This window comes from Mustela nivalis (genome assembly GCF_964662115.1).
Source record: "Mustela nivalis genome assembly, chromosome: 2".
Classification (NCBI taxonomy): domain Eukaryota; kingdom Metazoa; phylum Chordata; class Mammalia; order Carnivora; family Mustelidae; genus Mustela; species Mustela nivalis.
In genome coordinates, this window is record NC_139021.1 from 110,093,364 (window position 1) to 110,115,874 (window position 22,511).

A 22,511-nucleotide genomic window follows, 5' to 3' on the forward strand; every position below is an offset into this window, starting at 1 on the left:
GGCGGGGGGGTGGTGGTGGCTGGGGAATGAGCCAAAGAGTTGAACAGACATTTTCAAAGAAGAAAGTATAAAAATAGCTAATAAATAAATGGAAATATGCTTAATATCATTAGTCATCAGGAAAAGGAAGTTGAAAAACCACAGTAAGGTACCACTTTGTACCTGTTGCGAAAGCTGTGATTAAAACTAACAGCACCAAATGTTGATGGGACTGTGGAGCAAATGGAACTCTTAAAATGCAGATAAGATTGTAAAATTGTATAACTGTTTTTGGAAAACTGTTTAGTAGTTTCTTATAAAGTTAAACATACACCTGCCCTATCTACCTTATGACCCAGCAACTCTACTTCTTAGTTATTACTTATTTACTCAAGGGAAATAAAAGTATGTGTCTCCAAAATTCTTGCACAAGAATATGTACTTATTCATAATAAACCCAAACTGTAAACATCCTAAATATCCATCAAAGGAGGATGGGTAAACAGATGATGGTGTAGTCATGCAGTGGAATCATTTTCTGAATAAAAGGAATCAACTATTGATGCATGTAACATGGATAAATCTGTACAACAGTAGATTAAATGAAAGAAGCCATTTACAAAAGACTGCATCTTATATGGTCATATTTATATGAAGTTCAGGAATAAGGACAAATCTGTGGTAATATTAGCTGCCTGGGAGCTTAGTGGGTTTTGACTGCAAATAGGCATAAGGAATTTTCTGGAATGGTGGAATATTCTGTATTTTGATTGAGTTGGTTGTACACCTATGATCTCTTTCACTGTATGTAAATTTTATCTCACTTTGAACTGAAAATCCAAAAGTACAAATTGAGAAATGTTTAGGAATTGGGAAGATAAAGAGGGTACGAGAGACAAGAGTAGAAGGGTGTGTAGCACCACTTTTTTCTGTAGGATAATCATATTTTTGAGTAGAAGTCATCTTAGCAGAATCACTGCTTTCTTGGTTAGTTGAAGAAGTAGGCTAAACTGAAGAATCCTAAAAAGTGACCCATACCTTAAATATTTAAAGAAAAGTACACCTGAAACATTAGGATGAAATTGTTCTCTGTGGTTTATTAACAACCACCACCAGAACCACAAAGTAGTAATTTTCCTTTGTTTCCCTTTGCCCCTTGGCAAGAGTTCTTAGTCTTTTTTTATGCCGTGTACCTTTTTGGCAGTCTGGTGGAGCTTATGGACCCCTTCTTAGCCCTTCTTAGAGTGATTTTAAATTAGGATTACAAATATACCTGTTACATTAATATTAGTCATTTGTTCTTGTTTTTGTTTTGCAGAAGAGAAAAGGTTAGAGATAATTGCAACCAGAGACTAGAACAACAGTAGAGAAAATCAATGATCCTCTTTACTTTTCCTTCATTAATAGAATACCACTTGTTTGCTGTGTACATGTTTTCCCAGAATGCCGATGGTAATTCCATCTTCCCTTGTGGCTAGATTTGATAATGTGATAACTTATGATCTGTTGTTCTTAAGTAGAAATGATGAGTTCTTAAAGGAGGGGCCTATCCTTCTTTCCCTTCTCCAGTCTGCTTATACAAATATGATGGTGCACCATCGTAGACCTTGCACTGCCCATCGTGTTGGCTGAGCATATGATGGAAGGGTCCTGGGTCCAGTCCTGTATGAAACAAATCTACCCAACCAGTTATATACTACTAATCCTGGAATTTATGTGGGAGAGTAGTGTATTCAGTGTAATTAGTAGCATATTTGTTTATGAGCCCCTCCTCCCTCCACATTCTTCTATTTCTCACAGCTAAACCTTATTCTCACTGATACAGTTACTCTAGTATTACTTTTGATGGCAGGGATAATAATTCATAAATAATTTTATCCCAGGAAATAAGCACAATTTCAAGTACTTAATTCACGTTTTCTCAATACATTTAAATAAAAGATAATCTTGATAGGAGTGGGTATCAAGGAATGAAAACATGAAAGCATACCATTAAAAAAAAATAGTAGGGACCCAGAACCCTTAATGAAACATGGTCATGCAAGGAAAGAGCCTAGTCTGGAAACTGCTGAGTTGTTTATGGAATGAGGGCCTGACTCTGCAGAAATTAAGAGGAACCCATCTTATCATACTAAGTCCATTAGAGAAGGTTTTGCTGGTATAGGAGAAAGTGATTGTTATGTTCGTTTTGATTATAATAGTTCAGAAAATACTAAGAAACCAAATATGTGCTAGAATACTATAGTTAACACATTATATAAAATTTATAGTCTAATAACCTAATTCTTAAGTGTTGATAATAAGTAGTATTTTACCATTTGCAACTGTTTTAGTATGACATACAAATACAAATATATCATTTCAATTAGTGACAAAGTTATGAGTAATTATTGTGTGGCATGATATTTCACATCCAAATGTATGAACTCTCTTTCCTCTCTACCCAACCACACACATTTTCAGCCCTCTTTGTAGTAGCTAAATTTGTAATTTTGGTTATATCAATTTTGGGTTTTATGTGATTATGACTAGATAAATGCAGTTTACAGTTAAGTACTATAACTGTTTTTTCCTGAGCATTTTATTTTCCCTGGAGGTAAAATTTTCTCTGTCTCTCTCAACTTCTTTAGTCTCTATGTTTTTAACTTCAGTTTATCTCTAAACTATATAAATCTCTTAACATGTTCAAGCCCATTGGGCATTAAATCGATTTTATCTTCTTTAGGAGCCTTCTGATCTACCGTGAGTTGGGTCAGTTGTTCCCTAGGTTTGCCTTATAGCTGTCTACTTCAGATGTTTCTTCACCATCATTCTGAGGATTCCCCTTTCCCCTTCTCATGAGTTGGATTCTTCAGTTCCTGGAATTGTCCTCTTTCTTGGTTTCCCACCTTGTTTTGGTGGAACACATCTTCTAGTAACTTCCTGAGAGAGAAAATGTGGACAGCAAAATTATTTGAGATTTCTCTTGTTTAAAAAATGCCTTTACTATATATTCACACTTGATTTAATGTCTCTTTTGGTATGGTATTCTAGGCTGGAAATATTCAGAAGGTTTTTTCCTGGAAGTTGTTTTCTAGCTGCTAGTGTTGCCATTAAAAAGGGTGGTGTAATTCTGATTCCAGATACTTTTTATGAAACCTCTTTCCTCTTGGGCAGCTTATAGGATCCTACGTTCATCTTTTCAGTATTCAGAAATTTCACTGAGCTATATATGCTGTATTTGGGTCTATTTTCATCACTTTTGCTGAATACTCATTGTATCCTTTGACTTAGGAAACTCCTGTCCTTCAGTTTGGGGTATTATTCTCGAATTATTATCTTGGATTTCTTCTCCTTGTGTTTTCTGTTCTTTTCTCTAGAACTCATAAGTTGAAACTCCTCGACTTTAAATCTTCTCATTTGTTTTCCATTTGTTTTTTTTTTTATTCTGTTTATCCTGCTGTTTCCTCAGCTTATACTTTTCTAAACTCTCTCGCCTATTATCTACCTCCTAACGGTAAACAAATGTATATACATGAAGTACATACATGTGGTAAAATCACATGGCAAGTGCTTTTATTGGCTGTAATTGTTGCTCTTGTTTAGGTTTGTTTGTTTGTTTTTTGCTCTTGTTTAGTTTTGTAATTGTTTGGAAGGAGAGGTCTTTGGTTTTGATTCTTTGGCTTATTAGCTGTATGACTTTGGGCGAGTTTTATAATTTTTTTGACTCCTATTTTCCTTGTTTGTAAAATGTGAATAAGTTCTATCTCTCAGATGTTTGTGAGCATCAACTGAGAATATATATATGAAAATACTTAATAAACTTTGTATGGAGTTAATAGTTACTACTTGCATCTTTCAGATATGGAAAGTTTCTTTCAAAGAAACTTTGATGGCTGAATTTTCATGTTATTTTTAAGATTACTTGATTACACATGTCTATTTTTCTCACATCTAAATGAGCTAGATGAACTTAAGCTAAGTGCTAATGCTGCCTTTTAAATAACTTACTTAATACTCAACCTCATAATGTTAGGCTGAAGAGAGATGAAAATATTTATTCTGTGAAAAGCTCTGGCTTTACTTCAGATTGTATAAATCTGTGTAATGTAATAATTATTTAAGAATGATGTGATTATTAGTTTAAACCCATGAAGGGAATATTTATTGGAATTTGTTTGTTTATTTTTCTTAAATGGAACTTTAATAACCTCTTCCATGGAGGTGTGCTTCAGAGTGGGTGTGGTTCTATTTATTCTGGTCTTTAGGTCATTCAATTGAAACAGCTTTTAGGGTATTCTCCAACTGTATATAACATAAATAAGTTACCTAAAATTGTTGAGTTGGGTGGTTTCTGTTGTTTGGGGCAGGGATGTAAGGCTTGCCCACTTGGTACAGCTGGTTTATCTTATCTTTAACCTTTTGTTTTTCTTTTTGACTTTGTCAGTAGGGATGTGAAAAGGAAAAAAGAACAAAAGAAAAATGGGAAGAAAATATTTTGTCATTTTTGCCCTTGAAGACTATTATTCCTTCCCAAAATACTAACCCATTTTCTACCTTTTAAAAAATGGTATATGAAATGTGTTATTTTTCTCCTTGGTTTTTATTTTTCCTCTGTGATGTCTGTAAATTATTCAACAGAAAAAATTTTAATCTGTAGTTACATTTCCTGATTGTCACAGTTTCTGTAGAATTTATTTCTCAAATGTAAGAGCAAGATTCTTTTCTGCCTTTGGTGGGCATTTAAATCATCACCAGAAAGGATGAGAGATTCTGTATGCTTTGTTGGCTCATAGGATGTTGCTTTTCTATCTTTAATTTAGTGATCTATCTTTAATTGAGCAATAAGACCTCAGAAGACTTACGAGTAAAGTAGACAGCATTATTGTTTCTTCTAGTGAGTTTTCATTAATTTCCTCAGATTCACAAAGAAGCAAACATTTATGCTGATTTTGCCACATATTAGACCTTGTAAAACTTTCTGGCGGTACAGAGGTGAATAAGATACCATTTCAGTCTTTGGTAGTTTTTATAGTCTGAGGTGATAAGTAGACATAGTATTGCAGAAGAGGTAACTTGTATACAAGAGAGCTGTGTGGAGAACAGTGGAAATAGGACTTGTATCCTCTAGGCAAGTTTTCATAAAGAAGGGCATTTTTGAGCTGGGGTGAAGGAATCCGCTGAGACTCTCCTGGAGACCTCCAGGTGGGGCGTATGGCATTGCGGGCAGAGGTTGGCATGGAAGAAGGTGGTTGGCATGGTGGGGTTTAGAGTATGGCAGATAATCCATTATGGTCAGATTCGGGGGTAGGGTATGGAGGGTGTGGGGTGACAGGTAACAAGGTGAAAGAAAGGTGCTGCAGAGACTTGGCGTGTAGGTGGGCCCCAGCTTACACATGATCTGTGCATAGATCTTCCTCTTGTCCTGATTAACCTCCTGTAACAACAAGCCTTGTTGCAGATGCCAGAATGCTTCAGTGGAGGAAAATAAAAACCACAAAGCTTTATACTTTTGAATAACTAGATTCAGAAGCTGAGTTAAAAAAAAAAAAATGAAAAGAAAAGAAAGCACAGGACAAGAAGTGTCAAGCTGCAGTCTATTAAGTGAGTCAGTGCAGGTTTAGACTCTTAAGATTAGGCATTTAGAGTCCCAGAAGGAAGGTAGAAAGATACCAAAGACAGATTCTGCCTTTTTCAAAATTTTATTCGAGTTTAACATTATATCCAAAGAAAAGGAAGGAAATTCTTTTCATTCCTGTATTCAGTGGCTTCCTGCTTCCAGAATTTAGGACCTAGGCTTGCACTGTCAGTACTGTGGCTCACTTAACATTATTATGGCTATAGGTGGCATGGGAAGCTAGTCTGGGAACTTGGCTGCCCTTTTACTTTTGTGTTTCTAAACACAGGATCCCAGAGTTAATGAACCGTCTCTTTGTTAATTGAGTGTAGCTTTTGGTATATATATTTCAGCTCCCCTTCCCCAGTTCATTTGATGGAGTCATAGACTTTCAGAACTGGAAAGTATCTGAAAGAGATCATTTAGTCCAACCTTCTCATTTTACACATGGGGAATCTGAGGCCTAGAGAAGTTAAGTGAGTTGAACAAGGTCACATGGGTACATATGGTAGCAGACCACCCACCGTTGACGCCAGTCTTCCTTTCTGGTTTTGTTGTCATTTGTTTTAACCTCCCCAAATTTTACTTCAGAAGTTTCTAGAACTACCAGGTTGTAGCATGTTTTGATTTCTGATGTCACTTTCACCTTCTCTCTACCCCTATTTGTATTTCTGGCTCTGGGTAAGTGAGTCTGGCAAGCAGAAGCTGTTTCTCTTTTCTTTCTTTTATTTTTGGGATGTTAATTCTATGTGATGTATATCTTTGCAAATATATACACTGAAAGGTCTTAAAATATTGACACTAGACGTACATGTATTTAATGGTATATTAAACTTTTTATGGCAATTGTGATGTGTGGATGAAGAACAGTACTCAATATGGACTTTTTAATAATTGACTGAATCTTTTTATGTCTCTATATTATCAAGCGTTCAATAAATTATCTTAAGAAAGGACAAAATTAGCTTCATATCGTTAGTCAAATTTGGGTATGATGATGCTTAGTGAATTTGTTTTGGGCAGGTGTGTGTATTTCATATTTCTATGTTCCTCTGTATACCTGTAGGCTGGTGAGGGTAAGAGGAGAAGGGAGGATGATGGGGATAGAAGCATAATACACTTCTTGCCTTTGAGGACCTTAACTGTTCACTGGATACTTGTTTTTAAGAGGGTTACTCTATTTCATTGTGTATTCTATTTGACACACAACTCTCCATCATTTGGTGATGAACCTCTACCTGTTGTTAATTTTTATCTGTTAAGGTTTCTTTTTAAGATAGTGATGTTGAAGAGAGTTAGAGACCTGCATACTTCCCTAATGCTTTGGGAAGTCTCACTTATCTGGAAGCTTTTCCTGTTAGTCTTACTCTTCCTTCACTTTCTGTCAACCCCTTCATTAGAAACTCTTGCAATGCTTCTTCATCTCTCTTGTCTCATATAAGCCAATATAAGGTGAGGATTTTAAAAAAGGTATCTTTTCCATTGAATTTTAATTTTAAGGAAGTGTAAATGGTCAGATTTACCTACTACTTGTCTCAGTCAAATCCCATTTTCCATTTATGTATCTTCAGTTTTGGTTTGTTGAAGGACTTATCAACTAACATACCACACAAAAGTTATAAGGAATTGGGTATGTGCACATGCACGTGTGTGTGCACGTATGCACGGTTATTGGAGAAGGTCTTAATTAAAGAAGAGAGTCATCATTCTTATTCTAGCAACCCCTCCTCCAGATCACTTCCATTACTACAGGCCCCGGTATATGTTCTCACATACTCTTCATCCACTTCATCGATACCTGTAGAGATTTTCATAACCTTTTCATGTTTTCATGGTCGCTTTTTGTTGGTTCTATCTTTTATGCCAAATACTGCTCTAGTAGGAAGGCTGATTTTGAGTAGAATTTGTTATTGCTTTTGTTTTTGAAGCTTTTCTCCATTTTGTATTGTAAGTGGAAGAAGTATGGAGCTGTATTGGGAAAAGTTTGACTTTTGTAACCAGAGGACCTGGGTTTGAGTCCTGGCTCTTCTAAATCTTAGCTTTCTCATATATAAGATGGAGATTATATTTTCTATTATTATATTGGTGTGACTATGAATTAAAAAACATGGAAACTCCTTTGTAAGGTTGTGTACATGTGGTAAACATGTAGAAGCTCATTAGTTCCATTTTTCCACCATTTCTGCCTCTTAACAGTAATATTTGAGAATCAGTTTATGATGGAGTCTTAAGCAGTATTTGTCAAACCAAATGTCTGAGCTCCTGAAAAAGCAGGAGAATTTTAGAAGACTAAAGCTGTGTGAAACTCAAAATGTTGATTTTTCTGTTATGCTGCCATGAGACCAGCATCTTAGAGCTTTGTTTCCTAGCCTGCTCCTTGTCCCTCACCTTTTAAGTCCTATCTTTACATGAGTCTTTATTAAATATTCTGCACTATTTACCAGACCTCTTCTTTAATCTGTATTAAAGATAGCGTAAAATGTGACTATTTTCTTCCTCTTACCTGTCATGTTTTGCATAGGAGGGAGTATGAAATTATTTAGCAAGGGTACATAAATATGCATATGCCATTACTAAATGATTTTTTTGAGCAAAACTCAATATATTATAAGTGAAATAGGGGGAAAGCTTTGTTTTAAGTAGTAGTATGAAAGTTGATTTATTTCAGGTCTGGCCATTTAGAAAATAGTGGATTCTGATTTGCTTATAATTAGTTCAGCTTTCATGTGGATTGGGATTTAAAACCATTTAAAGTAGAGGAACCATACAGATATCTTTAGGATTTCTTAGATGTGAAATACATGTCCACATGAAACTCTTAGGGCCAGTGTGTCTCAGCATTCAGAATTTCTCCCTTTGCAGAAAGATAACATGGAAGCATAAACTTACTAATATTACATAACACTCCTGTGGGGTTTAGGGCAAAATGGTCTTCCTACCATTTTTACTCTTTACTCTTAAGTGCATTAGTTAAAGAGTGCACACTGTCATAAACTCAGATCGGATGCTGCCACAATTGAGCCTGTCATAAGTTTAACAGAAAATGTTAGATATTTCAGACTTTTGGGATTTCAGAATTGGAGAGGAAGGGAGTGTACAATGACCTTGACTTGTTTTAAAACGCTAAGTTTTTATTTTAAATAATTTTTAAAAATCTCATTTGGTTAGTAGTTGTAGTTACCATGATTTTGCTGACCACAAATTCAAGTGTGGGATCCCTTTCAGAGCCTTCTTAATGTTTGTTAACACACCTATTAACCATGAGTAAACCAGCGCATGATGACAAACATGTCACTACTATTAAAGAGACCAATTTTAGTATGCTCTAAGTAATATAGAGTTAACATTTTACTACTCTGTCTTTATTTTACTTCTTATTCCTTCATTACTCTGAGACTTTAATTAAAACTCATAACTGAGAGATTTTTGACAAAGATTACCTTTGTTAGAAAAGTCTGCCTTAACAATTTTTTAGTAAGTGTAGTTTTTGAGTAGATTAGTGTCATTCACTTTTTTAAAAAAAAATTTCTTTTCCCTTATTTTAGTATTTTAAAAATTTATCTTTTTAAAAAATACTTCAAGAAAACGATTTATGCTCAACTCTGGGGTAAAGACAGTACTGTGGCTCATTAGGTGTTTGTACATACTTGGTGAAGTCAAACATATACTCCCTCAGCATGCAGGAAGTTTCAGGGGACACGTGCAGCTGGGTGGGAGGTGTGTGCCTGAGCGGCATCACAGGTTTTGTGAGCAAGTAATGGAAGCCCTAAGTGCATAACACCTAAGATCAGTTTTCTTAATGGTAAAATGGGGATAATGACACTACCTACTTCCTAGAATTGTTAGGATTGAAAGAAGTAGTTAATAAAAAACAACCTGATGCCTGGTACAGTATAAAAGTTCAGGAAATGTGTGTTACTATACTTTTTTTTTTTTTTTTTTTTTTTTTTTTGCCAGTGCAAAAGATAACTTTGGATCACATTTAAACTTTTCTTTTAGGTGTGCTGAAAGACATTATGATACCACCAAATTTAACTGCAGAGGTAGGTATTAACTGCCACGTAATGTATTTCTGTTATATAACTTAAAACCAATAGACCAAATCTTCTTGTCATAGCAGTAGTGAATAAGCTCAATTATTAAGTGATGTAAATATTTATGTTAAAGATGGTCTTAGACAATTTGGAAAAATTTAATTTTACAGTTACCATATAAACCTGCCAGTACTAGTAGGAATACTAAAATGCAGGGTTGACTGTAAGAATTAGGAAAAGTTTATAGACAAACCATAAAATAAAGAAAGGGTTATATCTACTGTTGGAGGCATTTGGTCAAATAGTAAAGGATTATAGGAAGAGCAAAGCAGACAATGGAGTAACTCCGTGGAGCCGTGACCTAAAAGGGGCAAAAGCTTATGACAAATGTGGATTAGAGGAGCCTGACAAGTGGGAGCAGGAGCTGCTTTAAATGAGTTCTTCTCCAGGTGTAGTGAATTTTTCTGAGGTCCCACAAAAACCTTCCCTCATTGTTTGTGGAACCCCTTGAGCCATGAGAGACCTGGAGAGTGAAGAAGCTTGGCAGATGCTACCATGATAGAAAGAGAGGGTGGAGTCCATGCGCTCCATGTTGATGTGTTTGCGGTGGATCCCTTCTGACAGTCTAGATCGGATGTTCAAACAGCTGGTTTGAGAATTCAGAAGTGGTAGTGGTGAGAGCCAGTACAGATCCACTAAGAATTTTTCCTTTTTCGTGAATTTAAGCTACTGCTTACTAGGCAAAGCGTGTTTTAGTCAACGTTTATCTAGCTTTAAATAGACGTTTAACAGATTCCTGGCTGTTTTGTGTGCCCGTGGGGAGATGAAGATGGAATGCTGAGGCCCAGGTGAAAGCATCCCAGCGACTCCTGTAATGGTCATCGTCGTCTCCCAGGACCACTCACCTGACACACTGAATCCGGTTCCATATTAGTGATGATGTGACTGAAGATAGAAGGCATACTTCTCACATATTCAGATGACACAGAGGACAATTATGTACATTAGATGTCAGTCAGGATTTGTAAGGGTTTTAGTAGAATGGAACTGCTGAGGCAGGGACCAGTAAGAAAAAATTTAATAGTGATATAGTTGAACTCCTGTTTCTGAGCAACTTAAAAAACACAACAACAAAACCCCTGTGACTATAAGCAAAGAGAAACTTTGGGTTTTTATAACTCATGTGAAAAGACCTGAAGCTTCATTAGATACACTTTACTACAACGGTATACGTTTTTATAAGTAGTTTTTTTCAGCTTCTTTTGTAAATGTCTTTAAAATCACATGTAGTATACAACACTAACATTTGCAAGACCATCTTTAAATAACACGCTTAGCATTTTTATTATATGAAATATAAAAATCAGTCCTTTACATTGTTGATTGATTGGTAATTTATATCTTCTCTGGAATATATGTTTTGTGGTGATGTAATATTATAAATATTACAACTCCTTTTGTCAGAAAACGTATTCAGAGCCCTGACAGGAAACCTGCCTACATGACATTTCATTTTGAGTTTGCCTCTCTCTCTGACATGTTGCCTTCTGCTACCTCTCCATTACAAAGTTTCCTCTTTCAGTAAGTGGGGAAAATAATGCTCAGCCTCTGTCTAGTGGGTAGGTTTAAGAATTGAGACACTAGTTTCTATTCAAATATTGGTAAATTATCAGGCAGCAAATTATTTTTCTCTGGAGTTCACTTTTTCTTTTAAACATCTATTAAGCTTATATGCAACATTTCTACAGTTAATCTACTTTAATAAACAATTCAGGAAAGACTTTTTTTTTTCCCTAATTCTGAGGTTATCCTTTTACCACAGTTGCACAGTATCCTTTTGAAGACCATAATCCACCACAGCTAGAACTTATCAAACCCTTTTGTGAAGATCTTGACCAATGGCTAAGTGAAGATGACAATCATGTTGCAGCAATTCACTGTAAAGCCGGAAAGGGACGAACCGGTGTAATGATTTGTGCATATTTATTACATTGGGGCAAATTTTTAAAGGCACAAGAGGCCCTAGATTTCTATGAGGAAGTAAGGACCAGAGACAAAAAGGTAAGTTATATTTGATGTTTTTTTCTTTCTTCTTCCTTGATCTGAGCATTTATTAGAAAACAGCTTTTTAAAAAGATGGTTGGTAACCCTTCTACCGTAACTGTTGTATGAGCAAATGACTGAATCTCTCAATTTTTCTCTTCATGCTGGCATTTTCATATCATGCTAGTAAATCTTATGCATTAACTGTATGGCATATTTGGTCTTATAAAATCCTGGCAGAGCATTTAAAGTAGCAGTACGTTGAACAAAAGTAAGCTTGATATTTCTGAACCTTGCTTGAGAGTAAGATGTCTTTGGGTAATAACTTGGATGCCATTTCCTACTATAGTATGATCCTTTATAAGTACATGAAAATTATTCTTTGATATGAATATTCACGAATATAGTTATAATTAAGATTAGTCAAAGGTTCTTCTGTTATTCAGAAGGCTAATAAAGACGATGTTGAAAATCACTGACAAACTTAATCTGTGTAATATGTTTGAGGGGAGAACATAAAGTCAGGAGAAGTTTCATAATAATTTCTAAGAGATTCATTTCTTTGGATGGTAAATGTGACAAAATATGTTTATGTTTCTTACAAAGAGATTTTGTACATTTCTCTGTCTCTGAGAAGGAAAAACCGCTCCAGATAGAGGGAGAAACTCACCTAGACAAAGAACTCTCTTGAGGGAGACATTACAACTTTATGAAGAAATTTATTCTAGTTTTAATAACATTTACAATCAGGAAGGTTCTCTTCCAGTTTAAGTTGCTTGCCTGCCTGCCTGCCTGCCTTCCTTTAATTTTTAGTGTGGGCTTTGAGCTCGTGACCCTGAGATCAAGATCTGAACTGAGGTCAGGAGTCAGATGTTTAACTGACTGAGCCATCCAGGCGCCCCTAAGCTGATTTCTTTTTAATTCAACTTCAAAACAGAAACATGATCACTTCTATTATTTTAGCTGGTGATTGCATTGATTCCTGCCTCCTTTTCTCCTTCCTCATTTCTTATTTTATTTATCTTTGTGATTTTTAAAAATTACTCCTAGAGATGCTAGAGTGTTGTGTATTGGTGATAGTTTATAAAACTGAATCTCATGTTAGTGCTTGATTTTAGTAAATATTCATTATAGTAGATTGCCTTACACTTCTTTAGAAGTTGTGTATGTCCTGAGATGATAGTAGTGGAGTGAATTCTTGAGTGAAAGGCCTGAGATGTTTACTTTGGTTCATTTTTTTCATCATCTAGAGGGAAATAGTTGCTGTTACTGATTAAAAATATAAAAGGTAAATTGTTCTTAAGTGAGTAAGTCCAGGGCAGCACAGGGGAAAGAGACTGAATGGAAAGAAAACAATAGAGAAACAGGTCAAATCAAAGTACAGTAGCTAAAGTAGTGGTAGAAGTTTAGAGCAAGCAGGGTTGATGAGCAGTAGACACTGTATGTAGTTGTGGGAAAGAAATCAAATCAAAAGAATTTCAAATAAAAGTAGAGGAGCTGTGTATTATGGAGCCAGAACACTAGATTTAAGCTCATGGCTCTTTTTTTTTTTTTTTTAAGATTTTATTTATTTGACAGAGAACACAAGTAGGCAGAGAGGCAGGCAGAGAGAGAGAGAGAGAAGCAGGCTCTGCACTGAGCAGAGAGCCCGATGTGGGGCTCAATCCCAGGACCCTGGGATCATGACCTGGGCCAAAGGCAGAGGCTTTAACCCACTGAGCCACCCAGGCGCCCAAAGCTCATGGCTCTTAAAGGATTTATGTGACATATGTTCTAGAAATATGATGAAAGCTATAGTCTCTCACTAAAAATGTACATGGTATACATGAACATAAAATTTTCCTTATAGTTTTTAATTACACAGATTTTTTAAATGTGGAAAATTAAAGGAGTCTTTATAAGAATTATGTCCCCTTTTATTTTTTATTCATTTATTTTTAAGATTTTATTTATTTGACAGAGATCACAGTAGGCAGAGAGCGGGAAGCAGGCTTCCTGCTGAGCAGAGAGCCTGATGTGGAGCTCTATCCCAGGACCCTGAGATCATGACCTGAGCCTGAGGCAGAAGCTTAACTTACTGAGCCACCCAGGTGCCCCAGTGTCCCCTTTTTAAATGGAAAAATCAGTGGCTCTTTGAGGTTAATGACGAAATCTCAATGGTTACAGATTAATCAGAATTAAACTTTGGTTTTGCCAATAGGAAGTTTTATGAAAGGGCTGCTAGTATTTAGATTATAAATAATACTTTAAAATTATGCCATTGTCTTTGACTTGAAAACTTCTTTGTTATCTTTTATATCCAATCAATTATGACTATGTTTTTGGTGAAAACAAGTGCTTAAAAAGCTATCTCATGAAAGAATGAAAGAGCAAATGAAATCTGTAGATTCTTTTGTCAGATGAAAGTAGGCTTGGGGGCGCCTGGGTGGGTCAGCGGGTTAAGCCGCTGCCTTCGGCCCGGGTCATGATCTCAGGGTCCTGGGATCGAGCCCCACATCGGGCTCCCTGCTCCGCAGGAAGCCTGCTTCCCTCTCTCTCTCTCTCTCTCTCTGCCTGCCTCTCTGCCTACTTGTGATCTCTGTCTGTCAAATAAATAAATAAAATCTTAAAAAAAAAAATAAAGACTTTATTTATAAAAAAAAAAAAAAAAAACAGAAAAAGAAAGTAGGCTTGTATCAAAAAATTAAGAATTCTCTAAAATTCTCCAGAAAAATTCATGTTGCATCATTTTCTTTGCCTTGGTTAGTGACATCATTTTTGGCAAGATTCTGGCATAACGCTATGTTAGGAAGGGAAGGATTATGACTTCACATTTTTAGTTTTAAGGTTAAAGAATTAAACTGTGCAAATGAGTTTGTATTTTATCCAGTTGACTGCATTTAAAATCCTGGCTGTAGAATTTTTCCTTTTGAAACTAGTGAACTTATGGGGAGAAAAGCATTTCATAATTGCTCCCATTTCTTGACAAAACCTCTTGAAAAGCCCTTGATTGAATGTCTTGGCTCTCCTGAATTTGCCAATTTTCATAGCAGTAGATTTTTCACGAAACACCCTCTTGTACAGGCTGTGATTCGAGGCTTGGCACTGCTAGAGCAGGCTACTTCCCCATCAATGGCTAGAATTTCTCCCAGGATGGAGCTAGAGTCTTGTACCCCATGCACAGTGAGGAACACAGCAGTGAGTGCCACGGTGATGTGGAGAGCGCTGTCTTTCCCCAAGCAACAAAGCCAGAAGTTTTGCCAGGTGTTAAGGTGTACTATCTGCCTAGAAAATACTGAGATTTCTTGAGGGGAAGGTTTTTGGGGGGCATTTTGAAAATGTTAATGTTTCCCCGAAATTTCCAAAGAGTACTCTAAAATAAGTATTATTCTTTGATTGTGTTACCACGTGTGTACTTGATGAAAACCAGTAGCTGGCTAACCCGGTAGCTGGCTAACCCGAGAAGTCGTCATCATATACTGAAGGGAAGTGGTATTTCCAGTCCTCTCATGACCTGCTTCATAGTCTTAGGAAAAGAGGTCAGTTTTTCTGGGAGTGGACAGATTTGTTTGCTAGAGATACTGCAACAGTCTTAACTTTTCTTTTGCAAGCTACAAACATGTTTGACCATTTCTAAAGTATTTGTCTTCACCATATTGAACTACACCTTTTTTGTTTGTTTGGCATTACAACCAGCAGACTTGTAGAGTGCTTTACTCGGGATTTTGAGTTAGAGGGTAATCAAAGGTTCTTGTAGTAGTCTTTTTCTGACCAAGCTGTGCTTTTACATGTGCTCTCTTTTCCCCTCTTCCGCACACTCACCCACACACATACCTCCCCTGTGTGAGAGTTGGCTAAATGCTTATAATCATGAGAACCAGCCATGTAAGGAGCACTTGGGATAGTCTCTCACACCATACTCAGGGATACAAGTAAAACCCAAGGATGCTTAAACAGTTTAAGTTAGATCCAGGAGAAGTCTTCTTAATGAAAAAGTGAAGACATGTTTTAATTTATCATTGGGAAAATACTGTATTCGTTACCATTTGAAAATATTGTCAGTTCTCTTGCTCTGTAAAGGTGAAGAGAGACTTAGTAAACTGGCAAGGCCCAAGGGATAGTGTTGTGAAATAGGGGTCAGAGTGAAAAGATAGCAAGAGAAGTGTTTATAAAAATAAAATACAGTATACTGTAGAATGTGAACATCCCTCCATTATCAGCAGAAATGCTTCAGGCACACAGCACTCTTCTCTTACGGGTTTGAATCTCCCCCAGATGGAAGTTAACAGGCTAACAGAATGGAGTTCTGTGTGTACTGTTAAGGGTATCCTTAGTAAAATTGTTATGCTTAGCTAATACATTATATCGAGATTCAGAGTTAAGTAATTTGGCCAAAATTGATCACTTTTAGCATCTTGGAGTCAAAATAAATCATTGAGATCTTTCGTGCTTTAGTTCATGATTAATCAATATACCCAGACCATTTTTGGATGAATTAGTCACAGCTGTCATCTAAAGCAGTATTCTAAATGTGCTCCTACCTTTTTACTTCTGTATATATTTAAAAAGGCAAAAAGAAATTTACGAGCAGATGCTCTTAATGAAGCTCGGTTTCATTTGCATTTTATGTTGAAACAGTGTTAGAAAGTTAGATTAAATAGATAAAGATTATGGGCATAAGATTATGAGCCTTTTTTGGCAGGAATTTTTCTTACTTTAAAAATGATAAAACGGAGGCCCAGAAAGGTGAAGTGCTTTCATTAAGATGACTCGAACAGTTAATGATAGCATTTAGAGTAAAATTTGAGTACCCTGAACGTTGTTGAATCCTGGAACTGCAAAAGAATTTTGCGGCTGTTCAGAATTGATCTCTATGGGGACAAGCTGTCCCCAAATGGGCCTATTTTGACAAGGCTCCTCAGTTTATACCCTTTTTTACTGATGCCTAGGAATTTGGTGGCCCCTGACCTAAGTACAGATAAAGGCAGCTTGAAGTTGTTAGTCTTATAAATATAATGCTGAAGGTTTCCTTTAATCTTTGAAATTTAATTGTCTAACAATTTTCAGACATATCAGATGTTTACCTAATGGTTAGGGTGCTAGTGAAATAATCTGATTTTAGCCTTTAATAAGTATAGTTTCATCATGAGAAATGAGCTAAGCTGAACATGGTAAAGCTGTTGTCATTCAACTGTGGAATTCTTCCAGGGAAGTAAGTATCTTATAGTAAATATAACTGATTATCCAGAGTAGTTTTATTCCTTGAAACACCTGCTAAAAATGTATCTTCTTGCCAGTATTTCCTTTTAGGTTGAATGTATAGACTCGTATTTTTGTAACTGTGAACCATTATTACGGGAGATACACATATTTTGTCAGTTTTTCAGCTTATATAGCATTAATTTTACTAAAACTGTCTTTAATGTGACTTTGCCTGTATCCTTAATTTCAGTTGTAGGGAAACATTAAGAAGGAAGTTGTGTTCTGGTGACGTTTATATGGGAGGATATGGTTTCTTCTCTTCCCTCCTTCCTCCCCCCTCCCCCCTTTCTCCTTCTCCCCCCCACCCCACCCCTCTTTGTTATGGAGAAAGAAGACCCAGTTGGCATGTTTTAGTGAAGAATTTGTGGACTTGGCAGGGACTCTCCTCAAACTAATCTGGTGCAGAGTTGTCATTCCCTCAGCTTCCCTCAGTGGACTTGGTGCAAATTAAATGGCAAAGTGGTGGGTGCCTGCTGACCCTACAGTGTGCCGTTGTGTTAGTGATGCCCAAATGGTGCTTGAGGCTTTGAGTGTTGCCGAGAATTCAAAGTACAACTGATACCTCCTCTAAAGAAACATATTTCCCAGAGCAGGATAACTGCTTGATGGAAAGAAGAGTCCTTCTTTTATTCAATAATTGAGAAGAAACCTGTGTTACACTTCCCTAAGAGTAATTCCTTTGGAGATTTTGGTCCTTTTTCTTCATGAGTGAAACAGGCTCTCAGCAGCTCCCTGTCCTGCCCCCCCCAGGAGAGCCTGGTGCAGGTTAAATCCCAGGGCAAGTGCCTGTCTAGTCCTGTGCTTCACACTGTCTGCACTTAACACTTATGTATCGGAATGAGAATAAACTCACAGCATTTATTGTAAGCTATGAATAAGTGTTAAAGCATCCTACTAATACTGGTAAGTATGTATTTTGGAAAGAGTCCCCAAATTTCTGAGTTTAGAAGCAAACTTTAGTTACATGACAAACCCATCCAGAATTTCTGCTACTCCTCTCTCTTTCTGTTGCTTTCCCCCTTCTAGAATGGTGGCAGGCCAAGTACACATTAATCTTTATTTTCTTTGATTAATCTTTTAGGAAAAAATATTTGAGCTTTTGATTTCTTTTTTTGTTTTGCTTTCAAAGCGATTATTAGAGACAAAATTCATATATATTATGATCTCTGTATATGAGTTTATTAGCTTATCTGTAATGAAGACTTAAACTTTCTAGAAATAATAAGTATTAACTTTATTCTAAGTGATCCCATGAAGAGGAAATTTTCTGGATTCTCTGAGGAGTGAATTTTTATGTCCTGATTGTATAGTCAGCTTACTTTTTTCTAGCTACTAAATTTCTCCATATGATAACATAAAAAATTTTTCTAGTTTTCCCCTTCACTTAAACTCTAATTGTTCTCATTTTCAGTAAAAACAAAACAAAAAGAATGCCTAATACAATATTCTTATTTTTTTTAACATACTAATTCTTTTGGGCTAAACTGTGTTTCTCTAATACATGGTATTTAAGCCTGTCATACAATCTATACATTCATAAAATTATAAGGTTTTTATACCTTGAAGGATTTTAGCAATGATTTAGTTAAGGCCTGTTCTAATATAAATGATCAAATGAATCTGTAAAGATCAGTCTCTCCTAGGTCATTTCATCTGTCTGTGTAATGTTATTCAAAACTGTCTCCTAACCTCAAATCTAGTATTCTTTCTACAGTACTGTGTTCTTCTGTCCAGATTATACTTCTGTATCATTTTGATCCCCAAAGTAGAAATAGAAACTTAAAAGAGAAAAAAAGAAGTAGCTATATTATAACATATTAGAATTCTCTCAATATCTACTCACAGAAGTCCAACTCAAAGAGTGTAAACCCAAGGAGACCTTTATATTGACTTATATAACCTTAAAAGCTCTGGCCTGGACTTAGATGCTTAATAGGTGTTGGTAATCTTTCTCTCAGCTCTCTCCTTTGCTCTGTATTTGCTTTCTTTTCAGGCATTCTCCTTGCAAATAATAGCAAGGTATGACTCCTGGCGACTCTGGTGTTACATCCTGGCTACTTTAGCAACTACAGGAGGAAGAGAGCTACAGTTTGAGTGAATATTCCTAGATTAGGTTCTGATTTACCTGGATTAGGGCATGTACCCATCCCTGAACTGAACATTCTGGCCAGAGGCTTGGGACATGTATCTGATGCTGAAGAATAGATCCCATCCCATCTCCATCGGACTGCAGGGTGAGTGATAGCTTTCCCAAAGGGGAAGGGGTGCTGTGCAGAGAGACCTGTGCCCCTTGTCTGCTTCATACTATTCGCAGAGATCTGTGATTCGTGCAGCACTGTTGTTGATAGGTTACTCAAAAGTAGTTCCATGGAGCTGGAGCTCTGTGATACTCTAAACTTTGTGGAGGCTCTTTATAGTTGGGAAAAATAGTGCTCAAACAGGTCACGACTTCTTTTTGTGCTCTTAGTAAAACCCAGGACATCGGAAGATGAAGTTCTAGGCTCAGAGTCACATTTAGGTTCAGGTCCAGGTTTTTTGAACAAGACAATCATGTGCCCCAGGACTGTTTTCTCACCCTTGAAATAGAGGTGACAGTGTTTGTCTTACAAAGTGTGGTGGTATTAGGGTCCTATGTACAATGCCCAGCACTTAGCTTCATAACAAAACTCCTGCCACATTGTGTCATCGCAATAGTAACCATTCCTAAAGAGCTATATTCCTTCCTTTGTTGAGTTACTTTCCTGTGACAACCTTGTGAGCATTCTGAAACATACTTTTTCAAGCTTCCAGAAAACACTGTTATTTTAAAACACGAAATTATTTCTGAGTTTAAAAGTGCCAGTGAAAAGTTTACTGAAGTAGAAAATTACTTTTTTGACTGAGGAATCTAGATTGTGACTTCATCTTAGAGAAGATGATCTGAAGGTACTGATGCACAGAATATGAGCAAAACATTACGTAGCTTGTGCTGTGGTATCCAGGTGGAATTCTGGCCTGGAAGTACCATGTTGAAAGATGTGTTTAATCTCTACTTCTAATTTTCTGTTCTTTAAGAGATTAATTATATACAAGAGACTTGTGTAAAACAGCTCAGGTTAGAAAAATAAGTGGTTCATTAAAGATACATCAGGCAAATGTAAATTTCAAGAGCAGATGACAGGATATCATTATCAGTACATTTACAACAGAATATGTAAAATTAGATCAGGAATGTCATTTTATATTAACACAGGGTGCACTCCACAATGAAGAGTTAGCAGGTATGAACTCTTACATGCTAAACATAACATCAAATACAGTAAGAAAAGCTGAAAGAAATGAAGAAAAAACTGATGGCAAAACAACAATAATAGGAATCTTTAATATACTTGAAGATCAAGAAAGTACAAGATAAGAAGATGTGTAGATGGATTGAATAGTATAATAAAAAATGGCCCATAAGATCTGTCTTTTTTCTTTTTTTGTCATCCACATAATAGTTAACCAAGATTGATAATTCATTAGGCCAACTACAAAGAAAATCTCATCTCCAGGTAGAAATATATAAACCCCATTTCTTGATTATAATTCAGTACAGTGAGAGATTTTCTTAAATGTATAATTTTGATTTTTCCCTGTTTTTAAAGATTTTATTTATTTGTGTGTGAGAGAGAGTGTGCAAGATGGGGAGGAGCAGAAGGAATCTCAAGCAGACTCTGCACTGGGCCTGGAGCCCCACGCAGGGCTGGATCTCATGACCGTGAGATATGACCTGAGTCAAAACCCAGAGTTGGGTGCTTTAACTGACTGACTGAGCCACATAGGCACCTCCAGCAAGAGATTTTTTAAAACGTTTAATCAAGTAAAATCAACTATTTGGAAATTTAAAACTAGTTACTTAAATAATTTGGGGTCAATTATATTTGGGAAATACAAATATATTTTAGAGATTACTAAGATAATAACATAGAGAGGAATTACTAAAGATGAAAATATAAGTTGTGAATTAGCAAACACTAAACCTTTTGAACTAATCATTTCAAACATTGTATGAAATTGCCAATAAAAGCAATACATCTCTTTTAAGGTTTTTTTTGAGGAAAAATAAAGGGGAAACACAAATTATACGTTAAGTTTGAGAAAGGGGAAGAACTACACTGTGTAGGTAACTCAGAATTATTTGGGTCCCTGCTAATGAATTTGACTATTTTAATGGGAAATAAGCAATTTTCAGTGAACATCATTGTTTCAAGGTGAAATCCAAAATTTGAACAGACCATCCCAAAATGAAAATGTGTAGAAGCCCTCAACATGTACCTCATCTGAATTCTGTTTCAGGTGGTGCTATCAAACTGGAAATACTGAATAATTCTGTTACTTGAGTTGGTCTAGGTGTTAGAAGATAGGTAAAACTTCCCAGATGACTGCTTGCAGATCAATGTCCTTAATCTGGTAAAGATAGCATACTTTAAAAAGCAGCAAGTATAGCATGGGAGAAATTAAGTATTTTGGTTTGACCAAAAATAAAAGCACATTCAGGGGAGTTGTGTGAAGTAAGAGCAGAAAAGAGGTTGGGCTGTATTTTTATGTTGTTAATGGATTTATATAATCTGTGATAAGTTTTCTTATTTGGATAGTCACTGGGAAACCATTTAGCATTTTAAATTGTTAGTGTGATTCATCTGACACTTTCATAAAGTTAATTAAAGAGTAGGTGTAAAAATAGAAGAATAGATCAATCAGAGGCTGGTATTCATTTGACTATTACAGAATTGCAGGAGGTGATTGAACTAGAATGGCCACAGAAAGCTAGAACTGGTATTTTGAGAGGTATGTCACAAAGTCTGGATTTTGACTCTGAATAGATGTGTAGAAGTCTACTAAGTATCCTAAAGGAACTGAACCACTGGTGTGCTTTTCGTGTTGTGTGGACAGTATGTGTGTGTGTGTGTCTGTCTGTCTGTCTGTCTGTGTCTCTCTGTATGTATGTACTGTGTGTAGATGCTCGGTAGTTGGCCTGGGCCTTTGCTACAGTTCTGGGATTTCCTTATTCCTCTTTTATAGCCCTGTGTAGATCACTACTCCCTCTCAGATTGTTTCCTTGACTCGAGCAGGAAGAAGATGGCCGCATCAGCAATTGACTGTAAACTCTGGAGCTGGAGTACTAGGGTGAAACTTAGTTCCATTACTTACAAGAGTTGGGACCTTACCTCGTCTATAAAATGATGTTACTGATAATACCCACTTCATGAGTACTAAATTATACTTAATGAAAGTACTTAGAACAATACAAAGAACATTGTAACAGTTCAATAAATAGTAGCAGTGGTGGTATTAGAAGAGGTTTTGAGCTTTGAGCACTGGGGAAAATAGTAAATATCATTAATAAAAATAACAGAGGTTGGTCCTGCAAAAATAGGAAAGTTTCAGTTTTTGGATATGTTGTGTTTAAAGTGCTTCTGAAATTTCCAGGTAGAAATGCCCAGCTAAGTTTTAGAAGTTCTGGACTGGGAGTTGGGAATCAGGTATGGAGAGACACAGGTTTTGGAGTTCATGTTAATTGAACAACTAAGACAGAAGATTGACAAAGAGGGGCTCGCTCAGATCAGATTTTCAAGGTAGGCTTACTCTTAGGGAAA

At 36.2% G+C, this 22,511-nt stretch overlaps 2 protein-coding genes across 11 annotated transcripts in view; both read left to right on the forward strand.

Moving 5' to 3' along the window:
• The window catches only part of LOC309859831 (lipase member K-like), a 596,159-nt gene that overhangs the window by 173,922 nt on the left and 399,726 nt on the right, over positions 1 to 22,511 (forward strand). The window lies entirely within an intron of this gene.
• LOC309859838 (phosphatidylinositol 3,4,5-trisphosphate 3-phosphatase and dual-specificity protein phosphatase PTEN-like) overlaps positions 1 to 22,511 on the forward strand; it is a gene marked incomplete at its 5' end in the record, with an annotated part of 105,600 nt that overhangs the window by 64,592 nt on the left and 18,497 nt on the right. For 9 of the 10 annotated variants that reach the window (XM_082720972.1, XM_082720964.1, XM_082720969.1 and 6 more), the window contains 2 exons: positions 9,575 to 9,618; positions 11,432 to 11,670. In XM_082720972.1, the coding sequence (XP_082577098.1) occupies positions 9,575 to 9,618; positions 11,432 to 11,670 (283 nt within the window). Of the gene's footprint in view, positions 1 to 9,574; positions 9,619 to 11,431; positions 11,671 to 15,125; positions 15,171 to 22,511 lie in introns of those variants that run through there. The other variant, XM_082720971.1, reaches the window with a different exon arrangement.